The 23,300-nt window shown below is 40.9% G+C and overlaps 1 protein-coding gene across 3 annotated transcripts in view; it reads right to left on the reverse strand.

Annotated features, from left to right (window-relative positions):
* Window positions 1-23,300, reverse strand: part of SORCS1 (sortilin related VPS10 domain containing receptor 1) — a 275,703-nt gene that overhangs the window by 93,359 nt on the left and 159,044 nt on the right. For all 3 annotated transcript variants that reach the window (XM_007470452.1, XM_007470451.1, XM_007470450.1), the window contains exons 9-15: window positions 19,861-19,963; window positions 19,519-19,595; window positions 16,878-16,969; window positions 15,495-15,602; window positions 13,647-13,764; window positions 12,006-12,136; window positions 8,760-8,873 (exon numbers count right to left, since the gene is read on the reverse strand). In XM_007470452.1, the coding sequence (XP_007470514.1) occupies window positions 8,760-8,873; window positions 12,006-12,136; window positions 13,647-13,764; window positions 15,495-15,602; window positions 16,878-16,969; window positions 19,519-19,595; window positions 19,861-19,963 (743 nt within the window). The remainder of the gene's footprint in view (window positions 1-8,759; window positions 8,874-12,005; window positions 12,137-13,646; window positions 13,765-15,494; window positions 15,603-16,877; window positions 16,970-19,518; window positions 19,596-19,860; window positions 19,964-23,300) is intronic.

Consider the following 23,300-nt stretch of genomic DNA (forward strand, 5'->3'; position numbering starts at 1 on the left):
TTTCCCTAAAATTCTTGGGAGGATTAAATGAGATAATGCATTCAAAAGGACTTAGCATAGAATCTGGCACATTGCAAGACCTTAATAAATGTTAAAATATCAAAAGGTAGTAAAAAGTCAGTATTTAAAGTTTTAAATATTAGCTTGCTCTTATACAGCAAGTTCCCTGAAAATAGAAGCCATGCTCTTACTGCCAAGATTATCTTAAGATCAAATCAGACCACATCAATTCCTTCCTTAAAATCATTCAAAACTGCCTATGGCTTACCCATAAAGGGTAAAGTTCAGGTTTAAAGGAGAGCTCCATGATCTGTCCTCAATGCATTTTTTTTCAGCTTTAGCTCTTTCCACTGCCTGACATGCTTCCTGAGCTCAGGCCAGGTTGAAGTCTACATGTCTTCTTCTGCCTGTGTTGTTCATTCTGCCTGGGATGGTCTTTACTCTGTCAATCTTCTACTCATTCATTAAAAATCAGTGTAGAGGGCTTCCCTGGTGGCGCAGTGGTTGAGAATCCGCCTGCCGATGCAGGGGACACGGGTTAGTGCCCCAGTCCGGGAAGATCCCACATGCCACGGAGCGGCTGGGCCCGTGAGCCATGGCCGCTGAGCCTGCGCATCCGGAGCCTGTGCTCCGCAACGGGAAAGGCCGCAACAGTGAGAGGCCCGCGTACCACAAAAAAAAAAAAAAAAAAAAAAATCAGTGTAGAAATTATGTTTTCCTATGATGTCTCCTCTTTTTTCACAGTAGTTGTTACATGTAATGACCAAGAAAGAGCTAGAACTCTAGGTTTTCTTATAGCCAAGGTAGGTCTTGTTGTCACTGAGCTCTGTTGACCCTCATTTGTGCACACGAGAAAAATTTAAATAGTTTAATTTCTTGGCTTGTACTATGTGTCTTTGTTTTCAAGGGAAAACCGCCTTGTTACAATGACACTTAACTTGAAACGAGAAATGGGGCAAGCCCTGGGGACAGAGAAGGGAGCTGGTTCTGGGGACACTGTATGGCTAACACTTAGAATCTTTCTAGATCCAATGTGCTCATATTTCAACAATAATCCTATGTAGCAGCCATAACCCCAACATTCAGAAAGAATAGGGTTCCATGGCTGACTAAGCAGGTTCTCCAAGTTCCTCTCCTCAAGGCAATAGCTCTCAGGACTTTCCCTTTAAACTGAGTAAGCAGGCCTTGGGATTAGGGGACTCTACTCAGACAGAAGACTAGGTTGAGGGGAGAAGACTTCTCTTGCATTAAGTAGGATGGAAGCACAAGTCATTTAATTTGACCAGTAAATAGAATGTAACTTCATTCTGAATGCCAACTTGATGAAGTGAGACATATGGCCATGGTAAATTAAATGACAGCATCAAAAATCACGAGAATGGCTCACGGAATCCACTGCTAGAGTCAACTAGTTGTACAACAAATTTATAGAAGGAAAATTTCCCTACTTTTAAGCATCTGCAGTCCGAGGAATCCTAATACTGAATCATTTCAAATTGGTCATGAACATGTCAGAACCTGAAGGGATCTCAAAGACCATGCAACAGAATCCCTCTGTTTGCACATAAGAAAAAAAAGAGATGCAGTTTAGAGGGCTTGCCAAGCTCACACAGGGGGGAAAGTAGTGGTTATGGGCCTTGGGACTGAGCTTGGAACTCTCCTGCCATAATGACATACCACGCGGATGAGGACTGTTATTGTCAATACCATTAATGTGGGCAAGGACAGCGATGTGAAGAACCAGATCTCCACATACACCTACTTCATTACAACCCTAATGCCATCCCATAACAATATGGGAAAATGCATCTAAGAAAGATATTCTGAAAAATCAACTTTGTAGCAACAGTTATGGAGCGTTTGCTGTGAGACTGCATGGGTGAGTTCCAAGAAAACAGTTACTTGGGCCCTTGCAGTGCTGGGTCTATAAACAATGCAAGTGATTTCCTTCCTGTGGACTTGAAACACATGCACCACTTTTAGGACCAGTTATTCTCTGTGATGCACAGTGACAAATCTTGCTGAATAAATCAGACTGAACAGCAAGATTCCCGTCAGGATCAGAAATAGGATCACTTGGGAAATGACCACAGGCCCCAAGAACCCTGGAAATAGCAACCCCAGAGCGCAGTGGCGGGATAACCAAGGTCTAAATGTTTTCATAGCTGATGTAGAAAGGAATATGTTTCTAGAAAGCATTTTTATTTATTTGTTTTTTTAACACCTTTATTAGAGTATAATTGCTTTACAATGGTGTGTTAGTTTCTGCTTTATACAGAAAGCATTTTTAAAACATTCTAAATGTAGGTTGACAGTATGGAGATTGCTATTTTGCTATACTTTATGTGTATATATATTTTCCTGGACCCACTAAGTTTTTGTTTTTGTTTTTTTTTTTCTTTTGCGGTACGTGGGCCTCTCACCGTTGTGGCCTCTCCCGTTGCAGAGCCCAGGCTCCGGACACGGAGGCTCAGCGGCCATGGCTCACGGGCCCAGCCGCTCCGTGGCATGCGGGATCTTCCCGGACCGGGGCACGAACCCGTGTTCCCTGCATCGGCAGGCGGACTCTCAACCACTGCGCCACTAAGTATTTTTATATAGATACTGAATTAATTCTATTTTAAAATGTTTTTTTAACTTCCTGAGTAAATATCCCCATTGAATATTGAGAAAGTAACCCTGAGGATCAATAAGAACTGTCACTGTACATTTACATTCTTTCGGGAGGGATTAATGGCTCCTCTAAGGAAACTCCACAGACAAAAATTTCTATACCCACTTTTTTATAAACACACCTAGAAATATCTCTGGCTTAACAACAAAAAGAAATCTGTCCCTTGAGAAGATTATCTTGGCTTCTTAGAATAAACCAGCCCAATGTCTACTTTATTTTATATTTACAGAATCTTTTACGGTTGGCATGAAATAAGCAACATCCTACTTAATTTGGCAACTTAAATTTGTATCATGTTCCCTGGATCCAAAACAGTATCAACAAGATTTAACCATATATAAGTACAACTAAATAAGCTTGGGCTTCTGTATGTGCAAACTGAGATATTTATAGTCATCGATGGAGAAACAGAGGAATGAATTTGAGGTTATTTCAGCACTAAATGCCAGATGATATACAAATGAATACTGATTTCATTTTATTTGAAGAAAAGGGAATTGTTTACTAATCAGGTAAATGTGTTATCTGCCTTGAGTGGTACTGGGGGCAGACATGTGTTTTGATGTACAGTGGTTACTAATTATGTGACTTTATGAGCCTACACAAGCTATTATTTCAGTTTTACCGATGACCAAACAAGGGCTTAGGTTAAATGTGTCCTAGATCTCAGTACTGTCATGACTATTAAGTATGAAGTAAATGTCTGGACTATAGATACACAATAAAAGGAAGTTTTCCCCCTCTTTTTACCTTCACTCCAGAGGAGCCCTTCACTCCAAAAGTCCAGAGGCTGGTGATGGCATCTGCATTTTGTAAAGTGACTACTATCTGCTAGGCACTATGCTGCATGCTTCATATACAGTATCATATTTAATCAACCTCCAAAAGCAATAGCAAAATTTTATAGGTTACAAAACTAAATCTCAAAGAAAGGAAGTCACTTGCTAAAGATAAAGGTAAATGGCAGAGATTGGATTAAGACTCTTAATTTGTTTCCTTCTAAAATAACTCTGTTTTTCACCAAACAACACATCCCCACTTTGAGTTCACTCTGTACCCATAACAGGCTGAGGCCCCATTACCAGCCTCCTTGCTTTCCATGGAATGGCTTGTGGAAGGCATGAAGGAAAGGGTGAAAAGAGGCAGGGAGAACATGTTTAGAAGCATGCTCACACGCTGTCCTGTGGTGTGGACATTGGACACTTGAGACCACTGGACCAAGCCCTAAGGACTGGTGGCTACAGCCACCTAGAGGGACATTCTGTACCTATTTCAATACTTATTCTAACTCTCTTTTCTAAGACTTTGCTAAGAACTGAAACAAAAACTGCACACCTGTTCACTTCTACACAGTGAAGCTGGTAACAATTTTGGCATCTCCTTGAAATCGCATTTCTATTGGGAATAATAATAACCAATGCTAGAATGCTTCCATCACAGTGAAGTGAGTGAATCTGAGAACACTGTTTATATATCCAGGGTAATAAACTAACTGTGAGAGCAACCATAACCATTTACAAAGTGAGGCCTTTTAAAAAAAAAAAAAAGGAAGGTTTACCTGCATGCTTTCAAGTAAACTCGCAGAAAGGTGCTACTGGCAGATTTGCTTGTTAAGCTTGATTGACAAGGGACGATTGTTTAGCAGACCTGTTCAGCTCAAGCTCTGATTGCATGGCTGCAGTCTGTGCTCTGCTGTAAGAGACTGGGTGAGGCAAGTGATGTGCCTGGTGAGTGAAATCTACGGAGGCAAGAACTCTCAAACCAACCCTGCCCTTGTGATTCCTCTGCACTTCATCCCAGCCTGAAGCTAATACAGATTCTGTGCTGACAGCCCGAGATGCTCGTGGATGGCTTAAAACAGGCATTGGAGGGACTCAACGGGGCCCAATGGCTCCTTAATTCTATAGACTTCCAGGCACAAACGTCAGGGCTTGTCCTTGAGAAAACTACCAGCGTGGCCTTTTCACCTGGATCATTCATCTCTTGTTCCTTTGCCTACAATAACCTGCTTCACACCTTCTTAATTTGGGAAATCCTGCTTGCCCTTCCTCTCAGTGTTCCCTTACAGAATCTATTGGTGTCCGTGTTTTAAAGGAGGATGGCAGTTAATATAACTGAATCTCTCAGGTGTGGGACTCATAGGCAGTGCGTGGGCAGGAAGCTGGTGTTTCAGCCCTTAATGGGGGAGATATATGGCAATGCCTGGATACTCAGCTCTAAGAAGTAATCAGCTGACGGGGTGGAATTTGCTTTAGGAGCTATCAGAAAGACCTTCAATTGCCAAAGAGACTCTAATTATTGTTGTAGGGTTTTAATAACAATCATTATGTTACGAGAATGCTAACTGCAGCATTGTTTATAGCGGCACAAAACAGGAAATGACCAAAATGTCCATGAAAGGGATGACTACATAATACCACGTGCTTGAATCCTAGGGAGTTAAAAGAAATTAGATGGAGAGTAGCCTTATATACTCTGACTTGGAAAGATGTTTAAGTTATGTTTTTGAATGAAAAAGGGAACTAGAAGAACAACACATCTAGTAGGAAACTGCATATAAAAACAACGAAACTAATTTTGTATATTTTTTTCTTGGCATAATTATTCACTGACAAATGCAAAGGAAAGTGTTTAGAAACATGCATATCAAACATGCACAAGTGTTAGATCACACTTGTGTGGGAAAGGGGGCCAGGACTGGGGTGATAATCTAAATTGGCTTTTTAAACGGAGAAAACATGTATATTTTTTTGTAATTAAACATCTGTAAGTGAAAAGCTAAATATCTAATGGCAGCATTGTAGCAGCTACAACAGATTACTGAATCTGTGCTTATGAAATGCCACTGAATCAACATAGAGTCAAGTGACATCTGGGGTCAGGGACTGGAGTGGCATTCAGAAGGGCAGAAAGTACTTTTTCAATTTCATCTACACTTTATCTCTTGCCACCTCTTGAGTTGGCTACAGACACTGCAAATGGGAATTTGATGACATTGGGGCCTTCTTTGAGGGTGATTTCAGGCCCCTGTCCCAGCTAATGGTCTTCCTATTCCTGATGCAAATGTGTAGTTTAGACAGTATGTTGATCTGTGGGGTTATGATTGATACCCCTGTCCCCGACCTTAGCCCATAGGGCGCTATGCTGGTGGTCACTCTTCCACCTGCGAGCCCCTTACTTTTGAGAGCAGGGCATTCCTCCTGTCTGCTGATAACTGGTATTAATCATATGTTCCTTTTACACAAACTTGCTCACTGATGCTGATGCTTTTCTGCAGAAAGTTTAAATGGAATGGATGAAACCAGCAGATGTGGTAACTCAAGAAAAATCCCTTAGGGTCAGATTCTCTCAGGTAATGCCCACTGACAGGAACAACCTTCTGAGAGTGGAGGTGGAGCCCTAGGAAGTAATATCTGTGATTGTGTGATTAATAAACATAACTGCACTGACAAACATTTATATACCTGAACTACTTTTATAATTGAAATTTTAGTTCTATAGGGCTAGATGAAAAATCCCATTGAATAGAATATTATAAATTATTCATCTCTGATGTTTTATTTTATATAGGTTAGGATTTATTTGGGTTTCACATACTGAGTTCACCGAAGGAATGGTGAAACCTATTTAGGGGTAGCTGAAAAGTGTGTGTGTGTGTGTGTGTGTGTGTGTGTGTGTGTGTGTGTGTGTGTGTAAATATATGTATATAATTATAAAATTAAGATACATATATATTCTCAATAAACTGAAAAGTGAGGGGTCATCAGCCTTTATTCTGCCTTATTACAGTGATTTGAGTAGCACCTGGAACAATTAGACCCCTCTGTACTTCAGCCTCCTCTCATTAATACCAAAGAGAGAACAGTATAACTCCCCTGACTGACAGTGAAAAAAAATCAGTTCTGAAATTAGCTTCAGGGGCTCCTAATGCCCTTTACAATATCTAAACATGCTGGTACATGCAAGTGATAAAACTCCTGTCTTTGGTATTTCTTCACCATTAAGTTTAGTTATTTCACCAGCCCTTTTCAATTTCTCCCACGATGCTAGATGCTGAAGACCTCACCGACCCATTGCTGTAAAAATGTTGTTTGTATTTTTCTCAGATTTTGTGTTTCTATTCAAATAAATCACAGCTCATTTCTTTATTCAATCAGAGATAAGAATATTTGACATATGTGTCTATGTTTTTTCCCTCCTTCTGCAAACAGTTTGAATGGAACGGATGAAACCAGCAGATGTGATAACTCAACAAAAATCCCTTAGGGTGAGATGCTCTGAGAATAGTATATATTATTTTGGTAATTTTTTAAAATTAAAAAAACTTTTAAAATTTCAAATACAAAAGTAAATAAATGGAAACATGAACAGCCTCTCCTCTGTATTGCCGCTCACATGAGAAATGAGAAGGGCAATTGTCAAGTAATGCTGGTCTGTTGGTGAGGTACCTACTCTCTCCCTCCTTCTGTCTTTCCCTCCTTCCACCCCTTCTTCCCTCCCCCTCCCTCCCTCCCTCCTTCCCTTCCTTCCTTCCTTTCCTCTCTTTTTAACTTTTCAATATCAGAATTCTCAAATATGCACAAATGAGAGAAAATAGTATCATAAATACCCATGCCCTCATTAACTTACCTTCAAAATTTACTAAACCTATCCCTTTTTCTAATATTTTAAAACAAATGCCATACATCATGTATCTCTAAAAGATAAGGTTTCTTTTTTTAGCCTAACCAAAATATCATTATGATACCTAAATATATAATATATTTAGTTAATATAATAGAAATATTTAGATTTAGATATAACCTGATATCACCTGTGGTGGTCAGTTTTATGTGTCAACTTGCATGGGCCTCCGGATGGCCAGATATTTGGTCAAACATTATTCTGGGTGTTTCTCTGAGGGTGTTTTTGGATGAGATTAACATTTAAATCAGTAGACTGAGTAAAACAGATTGCCCTCCCTAATGTGGGGGGGGCCTCTTCCAATCAGTTGAAGGCCTAAATAAAACAAAAATGCTAACCCTCTTCTGAGTAAGAGAAAATTTTTCCTGCCTGACTGCCTTCAAACTGGACAGTGGCTTTCTTCCTGCCTTTATACTCAGATGGAAACATCAGCTCTTCCTGGGTTTTGACCCTGCTGGCCTTCAGACAGGAACTACACCATCAGCTTTCCTGGCTCAGCATCAGCGTTCAGACTGGGACTGGAAACAAACCATCTGTTCTCCTGGGTCTCCAGCTTGCCAACTCTCACCCTGTGGATGTCAGGATTTGGACTTGCCCACCTCCATAGCCCAATTGGAGATAGAAAAACATATCTCTGGAAAACGCTGATTAATACATCACTAATCACCAGACCACAGTCCATTTCCCCACATGGCTCAAAAATGTCTTTTAATAGTTTTTTTGAATTAGAATCCAAATAAGTTCCACACACTATTTTCTAAGTCCATAAATATCAGTTACAGTTGTGGGAAAGTCACAGAATGGTTTCCCTTTTATGGTATTTCTTAAATAATATTGGATAAACCCCACAACCCAGATCACTGAACACAAAATTTAGACTCTGATTCCAGATTTATAAAGATCAGAATGCACGCCTTCAATGTGTCAAGACTGGACAGAGAGGAAATGAAACACATTCCTACTAACACTAGTATACTCTTGAAAAGTCAATGAGCTTCTTTTCTGCCTCAAGTTTCCACATCTATAAAAGAGGAAATGCACATGGGAAATATTTGTTTGGCCTTCCACACAGGGATGTCGTGAAGGTAAAAGGTAGCCTCAGGTGATTAACTAGTTCTGAAATAAAGTATCAAAAAATGAAGATATGTAGATATTATCATCATGGCCACCTTCATCCAAGGAACCTGTTTCGTTTCTTTGTTTGCAACTGGGGTCTTATTCTCAGACGAAATTTGCACTATTAATGCAAATTTGTGCTGCATTATTAAAATGAACAAAAGCAAGTAAATCAGTGCTGTAATGAAATAAGCCTGGCCTTTGATCAGAAGTAATTCAGTAAGTTTAACACAGGCTGAAAAGCAGCAGAAGTTGACCTCCTAAGGCCACTGCTTCAGACACTCACCCAGTACTATTGAGGTAACTCTGTCCCAAGCTGCAGTCCTTCGACAGAGAAGATGGATTGAACCAAAAGGCTGGCAGGCACTGACCGTTGCTGTGTCGCTCATAACCATAGTCACTGTTGGGGAAAGATTCAAGAGAAACCTTTCAGTAGATGGCAACATTACTGACAACAATTGCACGTCAGTCCACAGCCAGCTTCTACCCTGGTCAATTAGTCAAAAAACAGGCATTCACTGAATCAAAGCCTTTTCCAAAAATGGAATCTTTTTTTTCCATGGAATATCTATCAATTACCCATGAAAACATTCTACAGAAGCCATTTTGAGAAATGCTAGCTTGGAGGCCACAGGGGTGCATGTGTAGAGAAGAAAGCTCAATGCCCAATAATTCCCATTAAACACCTTTAAGCTGGGAGAGTAGATGTTGTTCTCATTAGGGGGAGACACAGTATTGACTGTGGTTGGGCCCAGAGAAAGCTATAATGGTGGAAGTCGTCCTCAATGTCAAGTTTCACTGAAGAGTTTAAGGCATTCACATGTGGCATAATCCTCATTACTAGTGATGTCTTTGGGGTGCTCTTCCAAGACATCTGGATCTACCAAGGAGAGCTGAGCCAGGTCTCTCTGTGCACAAGCCATATGCTTCAAAGTCATAGCAGGAAAGGAAATGTCCTTCAGGACTGCTGCAAGCATTCCCCCAAGGAAAAGCTCCGTCCTATGCCGTTAATGCTGCCAGTTGCTTTAAATCTGCTCTCTAGTTCGAAAATAGTCAAAGACTTTTCTCAGCCTCCTCGCATTCTTATCTCCAGGAGCCTCTGCGTGGCCTGATGTTCTTGGCTTCTGAAAGATGAAACTGGGCGCAGAGTATGGCAACAAATTGCACCTTCACACGCACAGATAAATCGCAGGTGGCAATCAGTGAGCATTAGTATGAATTGGCCCATCTGTGTAATGGAAGTGAGATAATGGCACACGAGAGTTGGGGAAGGAGAATTAGGTTTACTCAGGGGCCTGTCACCAGGCAGCTGGCACCTAGAATTCTGCCCATACCAGCTGGATTTGGTGCTGATGCAACACAGCACGGGTAGGAAGACTTCAGGAACGCTGCCTACAGGACACCCAGTGTTCATTTAAGGAAATTATTTTACAAACGCTGAAGGATAACAGGCAAGGTCATCTGGTAGAGGGCTGTCCAGGGGAGAGCCAAGCCAAGAGAGAACATTCAGTTGACAACCACCTTTCATTATGCTACAGTCAAGAAGTATCAGTGAAGCTCTAGCTACTAGTAGAAACCAATAAGAGCATGGAGATCCTTCCAAAATATTTTCAGAAATCATGCAGTTACAAAAACCCCATTTGACCAGGTAACCTTACGATGGCCTCATTCCTGATGCATTTCCCACTTCTCCAATTACATTTTAGTTAGTGGGGATGAGCAGCAGATTCCAATCACGAATGAATGCAGGAACTGGGCCAAGACTAAGGGGAGTGAGAGATGGGAGAAGGGGGAAACTTAATTGATTTCCTTACCCTGTGTTCTTTTCACCCTAGTCAAGCTTAAAATTGAGAAGAAAACAACACACGACAATGCCAACAGCAAAAGACTAGCTTATGTTGGAACCTTGTAGAATAGATTCCCAAAGGAACAAAGGTTTCCAGAAGAAATCAGGGAATTGGGACCTACTTTTTCTCTTTGGTTTTCTATGTGAAAATAAATTTGCTCTCTGCCAAAGAATGACTGTTTGTTAAGGCCGAAGTCAAACCACTAAGATAAAAAGTTAACTCCCCATACGGATGGATTCTCCTTGAAGAGAGTGCGTGAAGGAGAAGCAGTCAGGTGTCAGAAAGAGGGATGTGATGAATGACACATTCTCCATGGAACTTTTCCCTGTGAATGTATTTCAGGATATCAATCCTGAGAGGTAGGACAGAGATAAAATATTTTTGTCATTGTAACAATGTTACACTGACTGAAACAGAAGTCAGGGCTGGGGGGGCCCCCCCAGAATTCCTTATGAGCCCCCATGTAACTGAAGCTCTGCCTTCCCTCTGGCCGAGCCCCCAGAGATGAAGAACTGACTCTTGGCTTTGCCTTCTTTACCAACAGGAGAGGAACAGGAGAGGTCTGAGTTCTGGCAGCCAGTTTGCCAGGCCTACCAGTACTATTTATTTAGAGAATGCCCCTGTCATGGTAGCATGACAGATGACTTCCTTTTTCTAAGATATGTGATGTGTTAAGTACACAGTATTTCAGCCCAATCACTGATATTTTGATGATCAGATATGTGACGGATGATCGTTACGCGGCTAATATTGTTAAATGAATGTCTTTGGTTCTTACGCTGGCCAACTTTCAATTATGTAACACTGATATACACATTTAGCAAATGCTTTCTCTAAACCAAAAGCATATAAATAAATTTTATAAAGAAGAAGGAAAAAAAGGAACAGAAAGTGAGATGGACATGATCAAGGGAGTTACCACCTACTCATCCTCAGTCATATTTCAACCTCATCTGAATGTCAAAACCAGAACAAAGCAACGGCATCACTGGACCCACAAGCTATAGCTTTCTGCTTAACCAATGCTCCAGAAAGAACACTGTGGCACTCTGAGTATATTTAACTTCTCGATGTCTCAGTCCTTTTCCAGTTTAAACTAGCTTAATCCTGGTAAAGGGAGAAGTCTCTCTTACCGCTGGGTTCACAAAGCCACAGATGGCAATAGTAGTGATTCCATTCTTGCACTGAATTCAGAAAAGTCTTCCACGGGCGTCACAAGCCAATAGTCAGCTAACCACTGATTGAAAACATCCAGGTCTAGACAATTTACTGTCCTACACGATCACTGTTCCACTACCAGGAACCCTAGATTCTAGAAAGACTTTTATCTTGAGCACAAATATGTTTGCTCCCTGAAACGTCCACTTATTGTTTTCAGTGTTGCTGTATGAAGAAAATCAGGGTCTATCTAGTCTCTCTTTTTGTCCTGAGATCTGTCAAATATATGAAGATAATTACCCACCATCTTCTGAGTCCTCCTTAAGTCTAAAGAAACCCCTGGTTTTTCCATATACACACGCACATAGCTAGTAAGCCATGATGTCCCCAAGCGGTAATTTCACATGAATGTAGGCTTGTCACTTGGATCTATGCGTGTTACTACTATTTGATATCTTAAGCTTTCATTAAGGCCCACGTGGGTCTGAAATACTAGACGACTCTATGGGATAACAGTACAAGCTCACCAGTCAAAATCAGCCTCTGTGCAGACACAGGGTTCAGACTCCATAGCTCCTGCATATTTCCCTTGCATACATTTCCGCTCTGATTTTCTCTTCTTATATATCCTTTTCGCTCCCATGATGCATGCTTCCCCCTGTAAGGAGACAAGAATCTCATGCAGTCGGGCACATAGCTTGGACCTTCCCTACTCCACATCAGGACAGTTCTGGGAGATGGTCTCAAACCTTAGTGTAATGTGGACACACGCAGTCTGCTTTGTGCTAACAGCATTTCCTTTTCGATTCTAGAGCCCTATCAGAGAACATGATGATAAAGGCAACCCTAAAAAGCACTGAGGGTGTGTCCAAAAGTCCGGAACTCTATATATTCAGCAAACCTTTACTTGGCAAGGTATTAAGTACAGTGCTATGAGGGACACACAGATAACTAAGACAACCTGCAACAGTGTATGGCCAAAAAATTCTTCAGTAATTAGATTCAATTCTTCCGTAATAAAAAATGTATACATTTGGTCATTTATGAGCATGTGAAAGAAGAATATTGCTAAGAAACATAAAGGTCCATTTTGCCTTGATTTATTATGCCTCTGTCCACACAACGTTATAGCACTGATTTTATATCCATCTACCAGATAAGCAAGAGCACTAAATTCAGTGTTTCTCCACAAGATAAATAAAAGCTTTGAATATCCCAACGCGTGTGCACTCCAAAGGGGGAAACATCAGTCACGTAAATGAGAGATGCTTTGATTGTTGAGCCTCCGAGGAGAGTGGGTGATTCTAGCTGATGTAGCTCCCACTGTCAAACCCAGCTCTCTGTGTGTGTGTCTGAAGGACCAGACGGAGTTTTGTCTAAGCTAGTCTACACTGTCTTTCTTGAGCAAACTCACTTTAACCAGCTGCATTACACATCTACATGTAATTATATGATTTAGTCTAGGTTTGGGGTATATGATGTGTCACGCTCTGAATATGGTGATGGCTTTGCAAGCAAGGGCCTCTACCATGTCCTTTGAGAGGCCGGCAGAATGAGTTCTGCCTTGGGAAGTCGAAGGAGAGATGCTTTCAGCCAAGCATTCTGATATGAGCAGGGTAGCAGAGGGGCCAGGATGAAGGAAATTTTCCTATTAATAATTCTGCATCCTTATATCACAAGCACCTTGGAAGGAGGCAAGAAGCGCTACCTAATCCCAGGGAAGCACAGCAGTGGGGAGGAAGAATTTTACTGGCACCGCTCACGCAGCATAGCTTTGTTATTTCATGTTTCTGTTTGCATTGCCAGATAAAACTGAACAGCCTTTCCTCACCCTTGCCCCCATACCCTGCAGCCAGATGACATGCTCAGGTAAATTATGCTTGGATCTCTGTGCTGAGTTGGTATTTCATTCTGAGTTGTAAGTCTTAGCCAAGCACATTTGAATTTCATCTCATTATATCCTACTACAATAAAAACAGAAGTCACTTCACAACAAGCTATAAATGTTGAGTTTGTTCACTGCTGTGGCACACAAAACACATAAGAAAGCACCAGATGGACAATTTTTGCCCAGAGAACCCCAATTCCTACACTTTAATGACTTGCTTCCCCCCCAGTACTCTCCACGCCTCCCACCCAGGACTCAGCCTCAGCTCCCTCCCTCCTACCTGGCTGTGCAGCTGCCAGGGTCTGTAGTCTTCCTCAGCACAGCGTCTATCGAAAATGGACTTGTAGTCCACTTTGACCAGCTGCCATTCAGAGCGGTGGCTGAAGTGTCCAAACACTCTGCAAAGTTCATGACGATAAAAATAATCACAATAACAGCAATGCTGACAGTTAGACATCATTTACTGAATGTTTGCTACGAGGTTAGCACAACGCTAAGCATATTACGTTTTTTTTTTTTTGCGGTACGCGGGCCTCTCACTGTTGTGACCTCTCCTGTCGCGGAGCACAGGCTCCGGACGCGCAGGCTCAGCGGCCATGGCTCACGGGCCCAGCCGCTCCGCGGCATGTGGGACCTTCCCGGACCGGGGCACGGACCCGTGTCCCCTGCATCGGCAGGCGGATTCTCAACCACTGCGCCACCAGGGAAGCCCCAGCATATTACATTTGATATCACATATCACTTGATCCCCACACACATTTCTGAGGAGGGTTGCTATTATTGGTTCCACTTAACTTGTCGGTAACCTGAGGCTCAACAAATTTTGTTAACGTGCAAAAACCAAAGTCAAATCACTAAGAACCGGTAGAGTCAGAACCCAGGGTGTTTGACTTAAAAGCCCACTTTTATATATTGTACAACAAGAATGGTTGACCAAAAAAAAAAACCAAACAAACAAAATTGAGAAAACCATAGACACTGCCTTCTTTGCGGTCCAAGATTATACCTCTAGGTTCTCTTGCTAGAGTACATCGTTCCCACAGTTTCCATGCTATTTTACCTTCCCACCAGTCCCAAGGGAAAGTGGGCAGCAAGGCTGAGGAGTTATAACTACCTCCTACTCTGTGCATTCTATTCTCCTTACTCAGAGACACTCAGCTATTTAATGAAGTGTTTAAATCACCTATTGTCGATATAAATAAAAGCCACAAAGTAGCCTTTTCAATCAACTTTTTTTCATCTGTGTTTTGCAAACATGAAAACTGAATGAAGACAAATTATGGAATAAATTGCTAATCCAGCTATGTTTACCGTGGGCAAAATGTAGCTATTAGGCATATTAAATTTGTGTTGCTCTTTTCTATTGTTAAAAAAAAGGAGTAGGGAGAAAAAATTAGAAAATGTACCAGCTATTCACTTTGATTTAAAAATTTTCACTGCCGACAGGATCAACTGCTTTAAAATCTTCCCTCTCTGTTTTTCATGTCCAATTTTCCAGGAGAAGGAAAAATCACAGTTTCATATTTCAAATTCAAAGCTCATGTTTTGAAACCCAGAGGCAGGCAAGCCATTAATCAAGTCTTTCACAAATTAATGATCATCACTTTCCAGACAAGAATGAGTGTAAATGCAATTTCCCCAAGAACAGACTGTTCTCGTGGTTTCCCTAATATGCCTCACAATTGGGTTAGGTAAAGAGCCAGGGAAAAATAACATCCTTTGTGGGGTTTTCACCAAGCTCTGCGTTCTGCCTTAAAGTGAAAATCATTCTTACATGCCTGTCATTTTCTGTATATCAAGCATGTTTATTATTAAAGTTTTTAATTGATAGCTTTATTTTCTCTTGAAATAATCACTTCTAATTTCCCTAAGACCATTCAGTATAGGAAGAAATAGGCTGTACCATTTTGCTGCCAGCCCTCAGTGTGGGTCTCCTAATTGCTAGTAAAGAGGCAAGAGAATGGAAGCCCACATTATTCTTTCCTCTTTGCTGTAGAATCATGAAGTCAGATGTACTGTCTTTGCTAGCAATTTCAAACCTGACAGTAGCAATGTGAACAGGCTTATCTAAAAACAACATGTTTCTGGATCTACACTTAGACTAGAAGACATCATAGTTTCCACTTACGTCATGATTAGAGTCTCTTCCCCAGGCTCACCCAGAACTCCATCCACAAAAAGTGGAATAGATGTGAAACTGTATTTGCTCCAAGATCTCCCTTCATCAAAACTTAACCTAATGACAGAAAAAATAAGTCATCGGATCTCAAAAGAAAAATCCTTTCCAAGAAAGGATACTACCAACCAGGGAGAATACGTTTTAGAAGTACCTGGGGCATTGTCAAAGTGAGCCTTTTATATGAATAAGCGTTCTTAATTACATCAGAAGGTAGATATACAGTTAGCCAAGTGATTTGGGACCCAGATGTATTATAACATCAATAAGGGGAGAGCTGCATGAATCGGGAATGATAATAAGTCTTTGATAGGATTTTTTTAATTTGGATATTTTATTAGGCCTTAGACCTCAATGTGACCCTCTCCAAAACCTCGCTGCAATTTAGCAGCAAGTCTTACAGGTGATTCTGAGAACAATGGCCGTATGAGACCCACTGAGACGGACTTGAACCAGCCACCTCTATGTGATCAAACCCTTAGTGGTATCCTTCTTACATTGTTACAAATCCTGGTTGACTCATTGAGTAAATTGGTGCAGAAGGACAGACTCTTGAAAGTAAGAGAGAACTCTGCAACTCAGATGGTCACACAGGATGTTTCCTTTGCTCTGCCTTTCTCTAGGATGTCTTCCCCCAAGCTAAGCCTCTATTTCTCTTATTTCTGCAACTTTCCCTTTCGTCAGCAAAGTAACCAACAGTGGAGGGAAAATCAAGCCTTTGACTTTGAACAAGCCCGCCTGTGGAGAGAGCCATTTTCAAAAACACAGATGAAAGAGTTTATTGGAAACCCCTCTGGAAGTTAAGCCTTGAATGTCCATCTGTGGAAGACCTACAGGGAGAGTTGCAGAATATCACTGCCCCCAAAAGGAAGCTAAGGAAGTAGGATCAGGAGAAATGAGATCAGAGCAGAAGTGTCATGAACTGCTGATCTCTGTGCAGAATGCACATAGTGAATGCAAATATTAAACTCCAGGAGACGTTATTTGGGAAAGCTGGTTGCAAGAAATTAAGCTATTCAGAGATTATCCTTGCTAACCATTCTACCCATGACTGTACTGAAAGAATAAGGTACTGGAGGTACTGGCGGGGGCAGGGTGCTGTCACATTTGAAAACCATAATACAGTTCCTCTCTAAAAGGCAGAATCAAGCTCCCTTTCTCTTCCCCTCTCCCCCTCTCTCTCTCATTTCCTCTTCCTTCTTATTACAGTAAGGCAAAGGTATAAGTTACATTCTAGCAGACCCTGACAATTTACTACAAGCAAGATCACAGTCTGACAGCCTGACTTAGACTGGCCTTAGCTGTGTGGAACCATCAAGGTGCATGACTCATTACCAGAGATGTCGAATCGGGAGAGACGTATGCTTCATAGCAACCAGAACTCCACCTTGATCCAGATACAAGACACTGTGCTCTTCTTCAAAGATCTGGAAGAGGAAAAACACACAAACAGGGACACACACCCACAGCCACACACACCCAGGGTTCAGAGAATTAGTCTTCATTTGAGGAAGAAAAATCTCTCCATGACAGAACTGGGTTCCCCCAAAGCTGTGGGAAGATGCAAGTTATGAACAATGTTTCCCAACGTGGGCTCCATGTACCACTGGTGTTACATAAAATGATTTTTTGTGCTCTACAAGAGAAACTTAAATAACTTAAGAGCTATGTATTCATATTTATAATCCCATCTTTTTGTGGTAATAAGTTCTATTGAGTCCCATTTATGATGATGTTGAAATATTGGGTACTTGTCATATTGGATAACATCTTTACACAGAAGAAACATAGAGATACTTTATTCCAACATTATCATTTTTACAGACGAGAAAAGTAAGGTTTAGAGAGAAGTGGTGACTTGCCTAAGACCATGTAGATGGCAATTGATGGCGCTAGGAATTGCAGCGTAACAGTACCCTTTCCAGATGTAATTATTTCAAAGTTTCCAGGTATTACAGGGGGCAGATGTTCTTGTTCAACTCAACAGTAGTCATAAAGTAGTTGTAGTCATAAAGTCTGATCAAAATGAAATCTATCTTTGGGTACGTGTGTTATTGGGTCTCTCCCCATATGTGGAGAGATGAATCTGAGGTCAAATGGAGACCGGCTGAAAACAATTTCTAAGTCCTCTCCATACAAGATGCGTACTGTTTACTCACAGTCACACTGTTAGTATAGCCTTGTCTTTGGTTACACTATAGACATCATTGTTTCCCCTTTGTTTACGTCTTATACCCAAGATGTTTCCCAGGACTATAGGAGAGGCTTCTGGGCTTTTTGGGGGATGTTAGAAGGAAAAAAAAAAAAAAAAAAAAAAACCCCTTAAGAGCTATGTATTCATATTTATAATCCCATCTTTTTGTGGTAATAAGTTCTATTGAGTCCCATTTATGATGATGTTGAAATATTGGGTACTTGTCATATTGGATAACATCTTTACACAGAAGAAACATAGAGATACTTTATTCCAACATTATCATTTTTACAGACGAGAAAAGTAAGGTTTAGAGAGAAGTGGTGACTTGCCTAAGACCATGTAGATGGCAATTGATGGCGCTAGGAATTGCAGCGTAACAGTACCCTTTCCAGATGTAATTATTTCAAAGTTTCCAGGTATTACAGGGGGCAGATGTTCTTGTTCAACTCAACAGTAGTCATAAAGTAGTTGTAGTCATAAAGTCTGATCAAAATGAAATCTATCTTTGGGTACGTGTGTTATTGGGTCTCTCCCCATATGTGGAGAGATGAATCTGAGGTCAAATGGAGACCGGCTGAAAACAATTTCTAAGTCCTCTCCATACAAGATGCGTACTGTTTACTCACAGTCACACTGTTAGTATAGCCTTGTCTTTGGTTACACTATAGACATCATTGTTTCCCCTTTGTTTACGTCTTATACCCAAGATGTTTCCCAGGACTATAGGAGAGGCTTCTGGGCTTTTTGGGGGATGTTAGAAGGAAAAAAAAAAAAAAAAAAGACACCCTGGCTCTCTAACTGTTGTCCATAGGAAGCTTAATAGTCCATTATATAGCTCCTATATATCTCCAAGATCAAAAGCCCCGGAGTTTCTTAAGCAAGTTTCTTTCCTGCCCCACTCTTCTCAAAGCACGTGAATTGCAGTGCAGATCTATGAAGCTAGGAAATGGTAATGAGACCATAACATGGATATCTCTGTCTAAAATTTAAAGCAGAGTGTTCTTGTTGCTGTGTGATTTTACCTGTGCATTAGATTTCAATTTAAGATGCTAGTTACCGTATGATAATTAAATGTCAGTGGCTTATTAACACATATTTATTGAAGTGTAACAACCATGCATTAGGCACATATCTTTTTATGACTCCTAAACCTCATTAAGTGCCTGTTTTATAACCTGGGAGTATCTAATAATTTTCATTCAGAAGAAAGAGGAAGCATTTAAGCTAAACACATTGGTTGAAAGTGATTCCATTTCTACTTTCCCTAACATATGCACCCTGATGGTTATTATTCTGTCTTTTGCCCATGAGCTTTAAACATCTCAGAACACCACCTGGGTAATGGTTATTTCTATATCACTGCATTCCCCTCGTTTCTGACTTCAAGGCAAGGGGAATTTATGGAGGTAACCCGGTGTTAGGTATATAATCTCTCTTCCAGGCTTCACGTTCCCTACATAATAAACTCCCCAGAATTTTAGTTTTCATTTCATGGGAAAAATTCAGTCATATCTAATTTGGTTTCACTGTCACTTACAAACTTTCTCACATATACAGTGGGATAAAGGGTCATTTTTATCAAACAAAGAAATCAAATTTCATAAATGTTTGCTTAAGCTCAAAACATTTTGAAAGACTTTCATAAAACAAAAAGGAAAAGAAACACATTGATAAGCTTTAGGATTTATGTGTGGCTGAATAAGTTCCCAGAATTGAACCAAGCTGGAGAATTTTTATAACATTTAAACCTCAGTAACCAGACCCAGGATACTTTCTTACCTGCCTCCAAGTGTTCCCTGCATCTGAAGAGACAAACATGCTGATGTCGCTGTCTGACAACTCAGAACCTATGTTGCCTGGAGAGAGCACATCACCATCAGTGAAGGGAACTTTTTGCAAAAGCTAACAATGGGCTATGCTGGCAGTGTGCATTGCCCGAGATGGATTTAGACTGCAAACATTATATCTGAGCAGGGTTTTTCACCATACTTGCCTCAGGGTCAATGGCTTGGGTGCCTTTCAAAAAAATTTTAACTTGCTCATTAAGTTCCAAGCTCAGATATCTAACTTGTCAAAATAAATACAATTTACAGCAGTGAGCAAACCGGGCAAGCTTCTTACCTGAAGCCACTATGATGCTGGGAGCTGTGTCTCGGCTGGCAATGATCCCTGATGTGTAGGGATTCTCAGAGACCTTAAGGTGAAGGTGTAGTGAGCAATAGGGCTGAGAAGAGGAGAAATGAGGGTCATAAAAGCACATCATTTAAATGTTCGTTTAAAGCTCAGATTCAGGGCACCCGCCATTCATCCAACCATCCCATCTATCCATCTATCTATGAACCCATCCATTCACCCATCTTTCATTCCACAAATATCTGGTGCCACTAAGTATAAAACAGCTGCCAAGTTGGTGAAGGAGAGAGCACCTTCATTTTAAGTCTAATCTACTGATATACTTGCCATTTGGCCATTTAACAAACATTTTAGCACTTTATCTGTAAAACACGTGGTGTAGCTTATGAAGGAGTTACATTGACTAAAGTTTGGTCTCTGCCACCTAAGGAGTATATAATTTAAGATCCTTCTATTGATTATCAAAAGAGAATATTTTAATACTCATGAGATCAGTACAGACAAGATGTGAAATTCTAGAGGATGACGAGCCTATGTCCAACTTTGGATAAAGGGAATTTCCAGGTGAAAATGGTGCCTGAGGCAAAGGTGGGTAGGATATGAACTGCACATGAGATGTTCAGGAGGATAAAGGACATTTCAGGCCTAAGTAAGATCAATAACAAGGAAAAGAAACAGAAGAATTGAGCTGTAATACAATAGATAGTCAGGTAAGACCAATGAGGAGAAATGATATATGACATTGGAAAGAAAGTTTGGCCAGGCTGGGAGGGCTTTGAAGAAGTCACTTGGCATCTCTTAGACATTTGAAACCTTGGTCTCAGTTCTACAGAAGAAGCCGTATGATGTGTGAAACTGTCCTGACATCCACCAGACAACTGACATAGCGTCTGTGTCAGGGTATTAAACGACCCAGTGTTATTCGATATAAATGTCATTCTTATAGACAAAATGCACTAGTAATAACAACTTAAATAAAAATTTAAGGGTCTTGTTTGTGTGTAAAAATCTCGATCAACTTCTCAGATTAAGACACGCAACAGTTTTTAAAAACGGGATAATAAATCTTATACAAATTTCATTTAAAATAGTTCTTGTACTGAGTTGTCAAAAACTACAAGTTTGTGTGTGAACCCACATCTCTTTTCAACTCTCAGGAAGATTATTTTCTAATCTTATAGACTTGAGTTTTTGGAATGACCAATGTATCTCTGTTATTACTTTCATTCGGCTCTGTAAGTCTCAGCCAGCAGGTATTCAGAGCTCTACAGAGATACAATGATTACACGTATATGGGACACAGTAAATGACAAACTAAAAATGAAACTCAGGAATAAAAGCAGCCAAAACACGGGTGAAATAAAACAGTGGCTCATAATAGGGTCTCTTCCTCACTGCCAACACAGACAGTAAACTCTCAAGGAATGATGATCAGGGCTTCCCTGGTGGCGCACTCGTTGAGAGTCCGCCTGCCGATGCAGGGGACACAGGTTCGTGCCCCGGTCTGGGAAGATCCCACATGCCGTGGAGTGGCTGGGCCCGGGAGCCATGGCCACTGAGCCTGTGCTCCGCAACGGGAGAGGCCACAAGAGTGAGAGGCCCACATACCACAAAAAAAAAACTAATATAAAAAATCTGTTGCATTTTATACACTAATAACAAACTGTCAGAAAGAGAACTAAAGAAAAGCATCCTATTTAACACTGCATCAAAAGGATAAAATATTTAGGAATAAATTTGATAAATTAGTTTTGCATGAAAATTTCATGTAAAGCTTTCAAAAAAGGAATTTTTACTCTACAATGTTCCATAAGAGTAAGAAGACTACCCCTATAAGAAGAAACAATCAGACCCAAAAACTTGGCTTCCTTTTGTCCGACAGGAAGACTAGAGCGGGTACTGTATGTTGCACAGGCCCCAGGGCAGTGCTGACCAACACTCAGGCAGATGCTGAGAAAGGATAAAGCAGAGGTGTCAAACCATTGTTCCATGAAAATTTTCCTGACAACTGCGGCCTGTCAGGATCTTCTCGGATGTACCACAGCTGATTTTACCATACAATCCTGGATCATCTATTTGAGGTATGCACAGTTTTATCCCCCTAAGAGATACACTCTACAAATAAAGAGGAAACATCAAGTACTACTTTGAATCTTCTGTAAAACCTCACATAGAATCTAAAAAAGACAGTCAATAAACACTTGAAATATCAAGCAACACTTTCAAGTTAGGACACGAAAGACCTTACTTTACTGTTTTACTCAGAGCAATGCCAGAAGTACATGGGCTCACGTATAAACCACATCATCAGAATAATGTGAGGATCTCCATGGCATTCAAAGCAGTGATCACTACTTGGGGATTATACCTAGACATATGGGCTTAGTGGAGGGCCTTTTGTACCCCCCAGCAGAGCAGGACATCCCTGGCCCAGGGAGCACCCAGGCTGCAGTCTTGAGCCAGCCACTGGCCACGCACTTCATCACCCTGCAGTCCGGAAGACTGTGAACCTAAGTTGCCACCTGACCCAAGGATTATTTGATAGAGGCCACTTGTCATTACAAGAGAAAGAGGGCATTTTCAATTAGCCATTTCAACACTGCTCTGTTGCTCTGGCTTTCAGAGGCCTGAGATAAATTAATTTGGGAAGAAAAGACACCAGCTCATGCAGGAGCAACAACATCAGAAATGATCTTTTTCGTGGACTTTTTTCCTCTACTCTCACATTTGTAGTATTGGATTGCCCCCAACTGGTACAAGCAAAATATTCTGTGGCTTTTTTTTCTCCTTTCTTCCATTTTTTTCAAGGAAGTTATACAGTCCACATCAGTGTTTACAGAAAAGCAATGTTAAGGGATTCACATTCACTTTTTTTAACTTAAACTTTTATACTTGAACAGCTTGAGACATTTATCAAAATTAAGTCACCGAAGATTAATACAGGGGTTGTTATAATGGCTATCAGGCCATAGCAAACTCCTGGAAAACACAAGACAAGGTTCTCCAATTCGTAGGCACATTTTGCCCAGGCAGGAGGCACTTTGTTCACCTCTGCCTTCCTGCCGCCTTCTCTCCCATTAGCGAACATATACTGAATATCCGAACATCTTTCCAGAGTTATCTCCAATTCAGTATGAGTTAAAACACAGCTTATCCCAAAGACCTTTCTCTATTTCCCTTGACTTTTCATATTAAAAAAATACAGAACTGTACACTGAAACCACCATGACCTAATAGCTGACCTACCGAGAATGGAGGGACCAGCATACATGTTTGGAAGCTGCCTGCTGTCCTGACTCACGCATAGTCAAGGGGCATGGGATTATCATCAGCTGGTCAATACTCGGAGCAACTAGATCCTTAGTCTTTAATCTTTTCGGGGTCAAGTACAGAGTTTGAGAATCTGATGCAAATAGAGAACTCTTTCC

This window comes from Lipotes vexillifer, unplaced genomic scaffold, assembly GCF_000442215.2.
Source record: "Lipotes vexillifer unplaced genomic scaffold, Lipotes_vexillifer_v1.1 scaffold916, whole genome shotgun sequence".
NCBI classification, from domain to species: domain Eukaryota; kingdom Metazoa; phylum Chordata; class Mammalia; order Artiodactyla; family Lipotidae; genus Lipotes; species Lipotes vexillifer.